This window comes from Ascaphus truei, chromosome 5 (assembly GCF_040206685.1).
Source record: "Ascaphus truei isolate aAscTru1 chromosome 5, aAscTru1.hap1, whole genome shotgun sequence".
Taxonomy (NCBI): domain Eukaryota; kingdom Metazoa; phylum Chordata; class Amphibia; order Anura; family Ascaphidae; genus Ascaphus; species Ascaphus truei.
Genome location: NC_134487.1, coordinates 131,625,451 through 131,638,969, shown reverse-complemented (window position 1 = coordinate 131,638,969; position 13,519 = coordinate 131,625,451). Strand labels below are relative to the sequence as shown.

At 44.1% G+C, this 13,519-nt stretch overlaps 1 protein-coding gene across 2 annotated transcripts in view; it reads left to right on the top strand.

Annotated features, from left to right (window-relative positions):
- Positions 1-1,494: 1,494 nt before the first annotated feature.
- Positions 1,495-13,519, top strand: part of LOC142495389 (lateral signaling target protein 2 homolog) — a 42,393-nt gene continuing 30,368 nt past the window's right edge. For both annotated transcript variants that reach the window (XM_075600837.1, XM_075600838.1), the window contains exon 1: positions 1,495-1,952. In XM_075600837.1, the coding sequence (XP_075456952.1) occupies positions 1,911-1,952 (42 nt within the window). In that variant the 5' untranslated portion in view covers positions 1,495-1,910. The remainder of the gene's footprint in view (positions 1,953-13,519) is intronic.

Here is a 13,519-nt window from a genome sequence, read left to right as displayed (position 1 = left end):
ACAGTTGGAGAAACCCCCAGAATCTCTATACTGATTCTGGGGGTACCTGGGCATATACTGGGGAACCCTTACCAACCTAGGGACCCTTGACTGTACCTGGGTACACAAATCTCATACCCCCTTTTTATCTTTCTGGTCTGTGCTGAAGCAGGGAAACCTGGCGGTGTTGCGTAACTGTTTTCAAGGGAGGATTTTGACCGGAGTGATGTCTATACGTCCCCGGGAATATGAACTGATACCCGGATACATTTTTGGGGTTACCAGCAACTCTGGACCCCTGCTACCTAGACACAATCTGACAACACTTTGACTGCAACCCCCCCTTGAAACTCATAGCCTGAGAATCTCCACTGGTTAGCACTCCTGGAAAGGTAAAACACACATGCAATCTTTATTGCCATACAATTACGTTCATTGCAGGTACAATGCCCAGGTTGAAGAGCTGACACTCTAAAACCTGAAGCAGGGCTCAGAGGTAACCAGCCGGGCATAATACCTTTATTTATGGCATGGTTACCCCTTCACCGTCACACACCTCCATTGTTAACTGTTCAACATAACAGAGAAGTAGTCCAGCAAGTTTAAGTGTACATAAGAAACAAGCTGGGGCAGAGAAACAGTCAGGAAAGGCGGGGGAGTGAATAATCTTCACCCACAGAGGGCAGATGCTGGAAGCAGCAGGAGAAGGTGTGATGACAAAGATGTGTGTTTCATCAGGACAAGTCCAGACACAGGAAGTTAGGAGTCAGAACAAATCCTTTCAAGTGAGCTGGAGCCCAGCAACGCCTTGCTGTGTGATATATGTACAGGGCAATGTGTGATATATATATATATATACAGGGCAATCTCATCACCTGCAGTGAGCACACAACACACTGCTCACGTGTTTACCTCACTTATTCACCTGAGCAACTATATGCATCCAAGGGAGCTATTTGGCAAAGTCGCCCAGCTGTAAAACTGGGGAATAAAGTTGTGTAGAAAGGAAGGGATATATGATTTAATCCGGCGTTTTGTTGTTGTTTGCTCTTCTTTTGCAGACAGGGGACTGTGATAAATAGCTGCCACATGCTACAATGATCTGCTCATCGTAGCCAAAATAATCACATCCTAACAGATCCCTTGTGGTTTAAAAACCCGTCATAAAATGTTAATTTGATCCCTGGAGGTTTGGGGCTGCATGTAATCCCGCTGTGTGTAATGCATTCTTCTACACACACTGTGCACAACAATGTTACAAGTTCTGAGAAGGAAACATACATGCTGTGACGTCTTATACCAGAATATAATAATAATAATAATAATGCACTTTCTCACATCACGCCCACGTGCATCGGATCCCACGTCATAGGCCAGTCCTTACCTTCTACAGAACCGAGCTGGCCCCGCCCACTTGCGATGGCCACGCCCACTTGCGATGGCCACGCCCAGCGTGTCTCGGCCCCCTCCAGGTAGGGCTGTCATTGTTTGCACAGGTGAAGGAGGAGTCAGGTGTGAGAGACAGACAGACAAAGAGGCGCAGAGGGACAGAGGCACAGAGGGACAGACAAAGAGGCACAGAGAGACAAACAAAAAGGAGCAGAGGGACAGAGACACAGAGAGACAGACAAAGAGGCACAGAGAGACAAACAAAAAGGAGCAGAGGGACAGAGACACAGAGGGACAGACAAAAAGGAGCAGAGGGACAGAGACACAGAGGGACAGACAAAGAGGCGCAGAGAGAGAGAGGGACAGAGGAACAGACAAAGAGGGACAGTGACAGAGGAAGGGACAGGCTGCCAAAGAAAGAAAGAAGTGCAGGAGTTGAGGAGAAAGGGAAGGCTGCAGAGTGGGACATAGGTGGAGAGTTTCTGGATATATCCCGTTTAAAAAGAGACAGCTGGGCAGAGAAAGCTCGGATAACTTGGAGCATGTTACCTTCTCTGGTAAGGAAGTGGCTGAATCGTCCAAAGGTAAGAAATCCTTTCCACACAGGCACACACCTCTATTGGATACAGACACAAGGGACACATCTCACCCCTTACATCAGCTGCGAGGGACACGTCTCTCACCCCTTATATCAGATGTGAGGGACACGTCTCCCACCCCTTACATCAGCTGCGAGGGACACGTCTCCCACCCCTTATATCAAATGTGAGGGACACGTCTCTCACCCCTTATATCTGATGTGAGGGACACGTCTCTCACCCCTTATATCTGATGTGAGGGACACGTCTCCCACCCCATATATCAAATGTGAGGGACACGTCTCTCACCCCTTATATCAGATGTGAGGGACACGTCTCTCACCCCTTATATCTGATGTGAGGGACACGTCTCTCACCCCTTATATCAGATGTGAGGGACACGTCTCCCACCCCTTATATCAGCTGCGAGGGACATGTCTTTCACCCCTTATATCAGATGTGAGGGACACGTCTTTCACCCCTTATATCAGATGGGAGGGACACGTGTCCCACCCCTTATATCAGCTGCGAGGGACACGTCTTTCACCCCTTATATCAGATGAGAGGGACACGTCTCTCACCCCTTATATCAGATGCGAGGGACACGTCTCTCACCCCTTATATCAGATGCGAGGGACACGTCTCTCACCCCTTATATCAGATGCGAAGGACATGTCTCTCACCCCTTATATCAGATGTGAGGGACACGTCTCTCACCCCTTATATCAGATGTGAGGGACACGTCTCTCCTATGCACAGACTTGAGGAACATGTATTCATTCCCACCCCTCATATCATACACCAGGACACGAGTCATACACCAGGACACGCGCCTCCCACCCCTCGCGTCATACACCAGGACACGCGTCATACACCAGGACAAGCACCTCCCACCCCTCGCGTCATACACCACGACACGCGCCTCCCACCCCTCGCGTCATACACCACGACACGCGCCTCCCACCCCTCGCGACATACACCAGGACGCACGCCTCCCACCCCTCGCATCATACACAAGGACGCGCGCCTCCCACCCCTCGCGTCATACACCAGGACACGCGCCTCCCACCCCTCACGACATACACCAGGACACGCGCCTCCCAGCCCTCGCGTAAAAACGCACAGATGCGATGGACGCATACCTTCTGACAGTTGCTTAAATACATATTTTAGATAGTTTATCTAGGGAAGTATGAAAAGCATTGTACATCATATAAACTATATTCCAGTGCACCTGCTCTTTCAACTTTGCCCACTCCCAAGCAATAAGCCACTCCTAGAAACCGCACTCCATACTCCCACCTCCATATATGAGGCACACACACTGGGTACTGTACTGTACTGACAGTTGCTTAAATACATATTTTAGATAGTTTATCTAGGGAAGTATGAAAAGCATTGTACATCATATAAACTATATTCCAGTGCACCTGCTCTTTCAACTTTGCCCACTCCCAAGCAATAAGCCACTCCTAGAAACTGCACTCCATACTCCCACCTCCATATATGAGGCACACACACTGGGTACTGTACTGCAATCACCAGACTACCTGCTAAAACATGAGTCAAGCCTCCCACCCGTACACCAGACATGTACCACCCAACCCCTTTACCACACACCGACATGAAGGACACTACCACCTCTGCTATACACATTAGGGGCAAGTCAACGCCGTAGTGTGCTACACGCTGAAAGGAAACATACCTTTCATCAAGCTGACATTGGAAACCTTTACCCCTGGTGTTGTCCTTTCACAACCTCTCTAGCTGCGATCCGGCCAAATTTTCTTACTTTGTTTTTTTTACATAATTCAATCCGTGTTATGTTTAGTTCCATGGACCCCTCGGTTCCCAAGTTACTGTACTTGCCCATATAGTTGATGATGTTTGGTCCTAAACATTTAAATGGTCGTCCAATAAGAAGCTACAACGGCATCCCTCTGCTAACACTGCGGCTTCCTATTGGCTCGCCGGAACCATGAGATTTGGTGGCCATTTTAATATCCCTAATGTGGAGGAAAACTGTAAGTATCTCAGGAACCGGTGGGTCCTTGGAAATTAAAATAGTGCTGTTTAACCCCTTAATTCTCTAGTGTCCAAGGTATATTTAGAAGTGTTAGGGCACAGCCAATTCCTTAAACGTCTCTTATCTGCTTATTCACCATTTGCTTTGACACCTTTTAGTGCCAGTGGGTTCTTGAAAGTATTGCAATATTTAGTTTCTACTTTGAAGGGCTAATACATGTTGGTCTAGGAAGGGCCAGCATGTGTAGGATATGTTGCAGGCATCTTAAAGTTTTAAGAGGGTAATGCAGAAGGTATATAGTCAACTTACCGGAGACTCTCACATCCACCATCAGTTTAAGTTCTTTCAAAACTAAGGCTGTCTCACATTTTAATCTGGTCTGTAACTGTTACATAAGCCTATAATATACATCTTCTCTAACTGTGAATGCAATGTATTGTATATAATGTATACCCTGTTCAGTTATGTAACTGTATTTGTAACCATGTATTATTTGTCATTAACTATGCCCAGGACATACTTGAAAACGAGAGGTAACTCTCAATGTATTACTTCCTGGTAAAACATTTTTATAAATAAATAAAAAATGCTACTGTTAAAAAAAATAATCTATGTATTGAGTTTCCTGGCTGCGCTCCTTCACAAAATACTTTCTGCCTTTGGCTAGGTAGGCAGATGAACAAGGCGTTGTGAGGTCACATGAGCTCATCGGTGACATTATAATGCACAGATTGTTGGTTAGCTATAAATTCTGGAGCCTGCCAGAGCACACACAAATACAATCAGTCATTGGGTAGCATGGAGCAGAGAAGGTGGCTGGTTTCATTGTGCAAGGCCAGCATCCGCTTGGTTACCTCCATATCACCCTGACAATCCATGTAGACCAATGGAGGTAGAGAGAAGATGTGAGTGAAGCTTATTCTAACAAGGGCATTTTGGTGGGATTTTATTTTTTAATTGGGTGAATATACCCTTATTTTACTGTGTGTGTGTATACATATACACACACAGTCTGTCATCATGCCCAAGAATGACAGGTTGGTTAATCTGAATAATACGGAGAAAGTGAAGGGGATGGGGTGGATCCTGCTCTGCTGAGGATATAAACTTACTGGAGTGGTGCTACCTGTAATAGGGAGTGAATTGGGAGACGAGAAAGAAAGATCCATTTGATGCACTCTCTTCCGCTGATATCAAAAATAAATACATTTTATTAATATTACATAATTGAAGCGGAAACAAATTAAAACCTACTTCTAGCGCTCCCACTAGTCTGTCTCACATCAAATCCCATATGTATCCGATCTGTGATGATTACTCATGTGCATCAGCAGTAAATCACTGAATGTCACTAATGAGTGTATACAGACCCCTATGTTTAATTCACTACTATGCTAATTGCAAAAAATAGCGGTGAAATGTATAACCAGAGATAGTCTGCCATAGACACTTCTAGCCTGATGACCAAAGTGTAAGCTAGGATAGTCAGTATTGGTTACTTAACCTGCTTAGAAGATACACAGTCAAGTAGACACTTACTAACATATAGCCGCAATATAGCTAATGGGGTAATGCAGTGGTACCTGCATATACGCACACAGATCTATGGAAATTGATGCGTTGCCAAATTCTGCCTAAGTATGATGTACAGTTGAAATCTGGCTAATGGGTTCCTAAAGTCGGCCCGTATCATAGTTTAGCTAAGAAGGACCAAGTCAGGCAGATAATTACTCAGAAAGTTGTCTGGTGAATAAATCACGTCAGTGGTAACACCCTTAATGGGCCGTAAATACACACAGGAGGTTGTCTAAATTCCCCTATATATGAAGTAGGGCATAGTCAGACCTCATAATCCTGCTTACCCCAAAATAATCACCTGTTGCAGTGCTAGTGGCTGCAATCACTCTCCCACTAGATCGCTAGTGGGGAGAGTATGCTGTGACAGGGGCTGCACCAGCATGTCTGTGTGTGAAGCCTGTTCTCATCGGCTGCTTTTCTGAGTGGTGTAGAGGCTATCTGACTCTGACTAATGGGTTCCTGAGACGGCCCATATCAATTTTAGCTAGCTGAGAGACAAACTTACGGTAACATCAGGAACTAGCGCCTGAGTGCGCTAGCGCATGGACGTATGCCACTGACGTGATTTATTCACCAGACAACTTTCTGAGTAATTATCTGCCTGACTTGATCCTTCTTAGCTAAACTATGATATGGGCCGACTTTAGGAACCCATTAGCCAGATTTCAACTGTACATCATACTTAGGCAGAATTTGGCAACGCATCAATTTCCATAGATCTGTGTGCGTATATGCAGGTTTTACTGCATTACCCCATTAGCCATATTGCGGCTATATGTTAGCAAGTGTCTACTTGACAGTGTATCTTCTAAGTAGGTTAGGCCCGGGCCATAGAGGGGTGAGGCGATCCGAGTCGCACTGACGCTGAGGCTCGCCTGCTGAAATCTGGGCGATTTCATGCCCATACAGGCGAGCCAGCGGGCGCGATCGGAGCCGGGGGGAGGTGGTTGGAGGCGGGGCAGTGACGTCGCTGGGCCAAGCGCCCGCGACGCACTGACGTCGACGTCACGGCGCCAACGTCACGGCGCCGTGACGTCGACACTGCTGTGCTGTGATTGGAGGTTTTCAGCCGACAGCGCGCTGAAAAACAGCTTGGCGCTCGGCTGAAAACTCCAGCTCCTCAGCACGCCTGCGGATGCTCGCGTGAGCCCCCTCTCAAGGCATCCTCATTGAGGATGCAGGGGCTCAGCGCGGAGCGTCCGCACGCCTCAGCACGGCCTGTCCGTCTATGGACTCGGCCTTAAGTAACCAATACTGACTATCCCAGCTTACACTTTGGTCATCAGGCTAGAAGTGTCTATGGCAGACTATCTCTGGTTATACATTTCACCGCTATTTTTTTGCAATTAGCATAGTAGTGAATTAAACATAGGGGTCTGTATACACTCATTAGTGACATTCAGTGATTTACTGCTGATGCACATGAGTAATCATCACAGATCGGATACATATGGGATTTGATGTGAGACAGACTAGTGGGAGCGCTAGAAGTAGGTTTTCATTTGTTTCCGCTTCAATTATGTAATATTAATAAAATGTATTTATTTTTTTTATATCAGTGGAAGAGAGTGCATCAAAGGGATCTTTCTTTCTCGTCTCCCAGGTTGGTTAATCTGACATCATGACCAAATAAAAGGATGTGACATTTGGGGGAGGGGGGAAGATTTAGTGGACATCATCATGACCAAATAAAGGGGGTGATGGAATGGGGGGGATCAGAATTTTCTTTAAATACTAGAGAATATCAAATAAAAACTCACAATACATTTTGTCTTTGGATTTTATTACAAAAAAAAAAACAGATTACTTAGTGCTCCGAATACAGGATTGTGGGAGGAGTATGACAATGACGACTGTCTTTTTTATTTTCTACCAGTAACACTATTTTGTCTTATTTGCCTCTGACTGTGTATGCAGTGCTGTACATTGAACTGTGCAGGCTCTGTGAGTCCCTTACCCTGTAGAGTTTACAATTTAATTTTGATGCCTGAGGCACAGGGAAATAAAGTTACTTGCTGGGTTTCGAACCTGGTCCACCCACTTCAAAGGCGAGCTAGTCCTTAAACCCAAGATATGGGGGAAGATAAACAACCTTTACATTTGACACCCCTGCTTTTCAGTCCTGCTTTGAGGAAACTGCAGTGCAAGGGATGAATAATTCAGATACAATCCACGTGTCCTCCTTTCTTAACCCCTAATGTTTTGCTGTGTCTCACTGCCTACATACAGCCCTCATTACCAACTCACAACCGAGACCAAAGTCCCCCCCAAAAAACAAAAGGCTTCACATTCCCAGCCCAGAGACCTTTTTATTTATGCCTGACTTTCAAAGATCTTCCTTAAATAATTCACATTTTATTTTGCTCATCAAGTATTTCGTGGGTCAAGAGGCCGTGCCAGCCAGGCTAAAATGTCACCAACAGATGACGCAGGCAGCCTGAGGCTGTTGGGAAAAGGAAACAAATCTTGCCTTTGTTAGTATGAAGTGCAGATGTCGTATAAGGAGTATATAGAGCAGTGTTTTTCAACCAGGGTTCCTAGAAAACCTTGAGTGCCCCGGGCATCCCTAAAGGGTTCCCTGCAATTTTCTGGTCAATTGTAAATTCTTCTGTATTTGGTACAATTTTCAATGTATCTGATCACAGAGTTGGGGGTTCCGCAGAATTTCACTTGGGGTTCCTTATCCCAAAAAAAGGTTGGAAACCACTGATATAGAGTGACAAAAAATAACCATGTTGCGTAAAACATTGCCTTTATGTGGTCAAAGTTCATTTAGAAACCTTTTAAATATGGTTATTCAGTGCTGGACATCCACAATCCTGATCAACAAGAATATATTTATTTAACATATTTTTGTGAAGGTTTACATTACAATAGTAATGTGTATGACAAATCTAAACTGTAGGCTTGTCAGTAAAGAAAAGTGGTACATGTACTAGAAGTATGTAGGGCCTCCTACACAAACCAGAACTAGCTTGAGAATATCTTGGTTACCACTTTCACATCAGTGGACTTACTGTATTATCTACACAAAACACGTTTTGAACTTTGATTTAAATGAATATTTCCTTTCGGGTAACTGATTTTTATTTTTCCACTTGTGACTTTTTTTCCCCCTGACATGCGTTCCATTTTGATGATTGAGAACACCATGATTACTATATACTATTAAAGCTTATTAAATGTTTTTTTATGGGTGATTATATTTCAAGTACTGAAACGCCATAATTTGCTCCATGCTATGCTACAGTGTTTATATATGTGGTGTCAAATATAAGGAATGTTTTAATAAAGGGGAAATAAGAGGCATATGATTAAATACATCCCATTTTAGTATAGGTGCATCATGTAAACTTATCCTATTGACCGTCCCCAAATCTCAATCTGACAAACACAGGGCACAATTGCAGCAAAGTACCTTGACATATTGATACAAGATGAAAGTCTCTTCGCTTCAGTCTTCCTCCATGCTTGTCTTAATTCATAGGTCCTGATAAAGGTCCAAGTTGTATCGATCGACGTTTCGATCCACATTTGTTTATATACCTTTTCTTAACAAGACCTCTGGAGTGCTGTTTTTTTTCTCTTACAGGGGAGAGTTATGCATTAATAATACACTGTAGACCTCCATATCATCTGAAAAAGGTATTGGAATATGACTCGGGAGCATGATAAATACATGTACGAGGTAGGTGCATGCACCAAAATAAATCCTTTTAATCCATTCCACCTAGCAGATGTATAATGGATTATCTAAAAAATACCTTTTAATAAGGGACTAAAAGGTAGTCCTAAGAGTAGAGAGCATACAGAGAGTGCATACATGAACACGTGCAATAAGGATCTACCTAGAGAGATGGCTGTGCTGATACAGCTGCTTCGGCCGTCCTGCACTGTCTATTTAAACAGAAAAATGGAAAGTATACTAAAGTATTTTGGCACTAAAAACAGATCAATGCCCATATAATAACTTTCCAGCTATCTAACTATGCTGTATACCTACTCCTGATCCGTAGACCCCATGTGTGGCCTACTGCCTATCTCTACAAACTTCCCTGTCTGCCTTGAGATTGTGTGATGACATATGTTTTGCTAATTAGCTCGGCTTGCGGGGGTCCCAGGCAGCCATCTACTATTTACTGCCTCTTTACATACTCTGTTGTATATGTTCAAATATATTCCTCTCTTTCTGTCCTCCTTGATATGCTTCATACGTTGTGCTACTTAAGCAGGGTGCATCAATTTGGTGTGTACAGGAAGCTACAAACCACTAATTTTAGTTATAAAAGGATTGTTAGTCTTAACAATTTTGGAAATATATTCTGGACCAAGCCCTCTGTAGCCTGTGAGTAGGTTTATGTAGCATAAACTCATCCCCTTTAAAAGCACACACCGTACTTCTATTTTCTTTAACTTTATTGGGTGGGGTTAACAGAAATATAAGCACTTGCATGTAGTTTTTGTGGTGGGGAAGGTAAAAAGGAATCACTTTCTACGGGAGCAGTGGAAGATGCATCTATTCACTGTGTCTGCTGATAAGAGAAAGCATACTTTCCTTTCCAGACAGGAACAAGCCAATGGGGCATACTAATAAACAGAGAAAGGCAGGGACAGAGGGCTAAACCAACTCAAGCTATGAGCAGTGAGAGGTTGCCAAGGCTGGTGGCTTGTGGAAAGGCTATATTGTAGCAACAATATTGCAATTACACAGCAGCACTGGCTGCTTCAGAACAGGGAGACATGCAACTTTCACTTGGCAGAGCTGGCAGCCTGAGAGCAGAAAATATACAATCCTGTTCCAGGACAAGATAGATATATCTATATCCATGCCACCTATGGCTACTAACCTGCCCCACTCCTGGCAGTATGCCCTGGTAAAATCAGGCGTCCAGTAGTCAATATAAGAGGGTGTACTCTCTGGTGCTGTACTTGAGTGACGGGGAGGCGTTGACATCAGACCTGAGCATGTCCAATCATGGAACAGATCTGATGCCCTCTTCCTGGCTGTACTTTAGGGCGGTGCCGTCCAAAATTTAGCAGTGCCTCTACCCACGGCCGTCTTAACAACATTATAGGCCCCGGGCAAAGCAGTGCACTATGCCCTGCCAACTCTCCGCCACAAGTCGTAATTTTTCTCCTTCTACAGAGTTAGCGGGAGATTTGAATGTTGAGGCGGGTGATCGGAAAATTAGTGTTAAATTCTGGTCTGTGCATAGATTAGCATGGGGCCCCTATGCTCGTGGGCCCCCGGGCAACTGCCCAGCGTGCCCACGCGTTAAGATGGCACTGGCTCTACCCCCTTGATACAGGAAGGTCACACAGCCAAGAGCCTGATTATTGGGCCTTCTCGGTCCTCTTCCCTTCGAGGGAGAGTGAGCGTGGACAATACCTCTGCTAGAGGGGCAGGGAAGAGCTGAGACTGCTATGGGTGCCCTTGGCCTGTAGTGAAGGTCCAGGGACCATCCTTCAGTGGGTAGCTGAGTGGGATTACATTGGGCAGAAGATTGCCATGTACTGCTGTTGGTGTACAGACAATAAACCGTTCCTGTTGTTAAACCTCCGGCCTGGTGTGTGATCTTACTGAGGGGAGAGGTTATCGGTTCTACCGTGGAAGACCATCTTCAGTTCCCTGGAGCCTACAGCAGATGGAGGCGCTGCACTGCTAAAGATATGTAGGCTATGAACCTCAGAAGCCTGCTCCTGTGTCCGCACTACCATCGGCGGATGTCTCAGCCCTCCTGTTACCAGCCGGTATCGTGCAACACACGACCAGTAATGGCAGGATCTCCCAGGGGGTGGGATAAACACCATTACATATCTCTATCTTATATCTCTACCTCTCCACTTGTCTTCTTGTAATAGGGGAGCACCACAGTGGGTATTATAACATTAGGACTCCTACACACTTAAGACAGCACATATTTTATTACCTTAGGTTACTTTGTTTTCACATTAGAGGCAGGTCCCTATTGCACATTTGTGTTCATGTATGCACTTTCGCTATGTGCTCTCTGGAAATCAGAGTACTCTTAGGACGACTTTTTTAGTCTTAATTATTTTAAAGATCATTATGACAAGGTATTTTTTTGATAATCCATCGATTAGGTGTGCGCTACTATAGGATTTATTTGGGGGGTATATGTTTATATCCTAGGCAGCAGCACCCTTATCATTTTTCACACATGGCTTTTCCATTTTGGCTTTATTTTTGTTAAATAAATCATGACCCGGTGTAATATGTCATGTGTTGTTGTTCATCTGAGGTTGTATTTACCTAATTTTAAGACCTGCTAAGGAACAGATGATTGTAATTATGTCCTGAATGTAAAGCCATAGAATTCAAAGAGGGTGTACTTTCTTTTTCACACAACTGTATATAATTTTACATCAAGCAAATGTGTGCAAAATGTTCTATGTAATGACTCGTGTGTACACAGATGCTCTTCCTTCTTTGACTTTATAAAATGCACAAGTTCTCATGTTCCTAACAAATACCACTTGTGAGCATATTAATGTCTCACACAGGTCTGCAACCCTGATTTTCACTGTTCTCTTGGCGTACAGTGCTTCTGCTGCAGCCAGGGATTCTGGGAAATGCCATGCAAATGAACACACACTGTCACCTTTTACTTCATATCATTTTAACATGGACCCCTATAAGCTTATTAAAAAAAAAAATGAGGGGAAGCGGCGCTAGCCGCGTGAAATAATATTGGACTGTATGTGATTAGTGTGTAAAATAAAGTGAACCACATCAAATTGTCACAAAGTTGTAAAGTCCCATAGCTAAGGTAATACTAGAGTCCAGCTGCCAGAGTCCAAGGAGAGCGTTCCACGTCCAAAATAGCAAGTAGAGAAGAAAAGATGTGCTCCGCCGGCACGTAGACTCGAGCACAGGTATCAGACATAAAACAAATACAGAAAAAAAACAGCAGTATATTAGTGAGCAAAAATGACTCCATTAACACTTAAAGTTATGCAGGTACACTTACGGATTAGCTGGTTATTCCAGTTGAAGATTCAGAGGTTACATTAATTGGGAAGAGGCTCTGCTTCCGCTTATCTTAATATAGATAGAGAGAATATCGTGGCACAATACATTTATTACAATTGACTGGGTTAAAACAATATTGCACTCAAACAGCACTGGTGTCTCAGCGTTTTGAATTGCTTTCCAGCATATGTTGGTGGACTTTGTCCTCCCTTGTCCTGGTCCGCTCACAGTTGGGATCCGCAGGGTATCATCATTCGATTCCCTTCATCTCAGAACGTCTGCTGTGCCCGTCTCGTCAGATTTTATGAAGGCAGTCACACAGCTCTCCTCCTTCCCCCTCTGGCTTGTGCACAGTCTAGAGCGGTTGATGGAATGGTAGCGTTATCTCTCAGGCCGCGTCTGCCTACGGGCAGAGGCAGTCAGCTGACCGAATGCAGTACTTGACAAGCCACTCCGTATGATCGAGGTCCCATCAGTTGTGCGGTGACACGACGGACCCCTATAAGCTTATGCCTGCCATATTACATAACTTTTCATGTTCCTAACAGAATGTGTAATTATACGGGGTGGTAATACCAGACATTGGTCGTAACTCATCCAAATTTACGGTTCCTGTTACCACATTGAAAACTGTTACTGGTGCGATTTACATGAAAAAAATGACCTGTTTTGGGATGATCTAATTTTCTGATCGAGATATCTCTATCTATCGCTTTTCTCTCTTTTTCATATTTTTGAGACTGCAAACACCTCTGCAGTCTCAAAAGCATGCTTGTTCCTATAGCAACGATTTACATTCCCCATATTTAAAGATGTCGCTAAACTTTGGCGATCAATAGACGGAGAACGAATTGACCGGCAGCTATGCAGTTCTTTAGGTAATTAGAGATTGCCCACATGAAACTATTGAAGTAAAAAAATAAATATAAAAAAAAAAAAAAAAACTGAACTGCAGTTTTAATTAAAAGATAACTT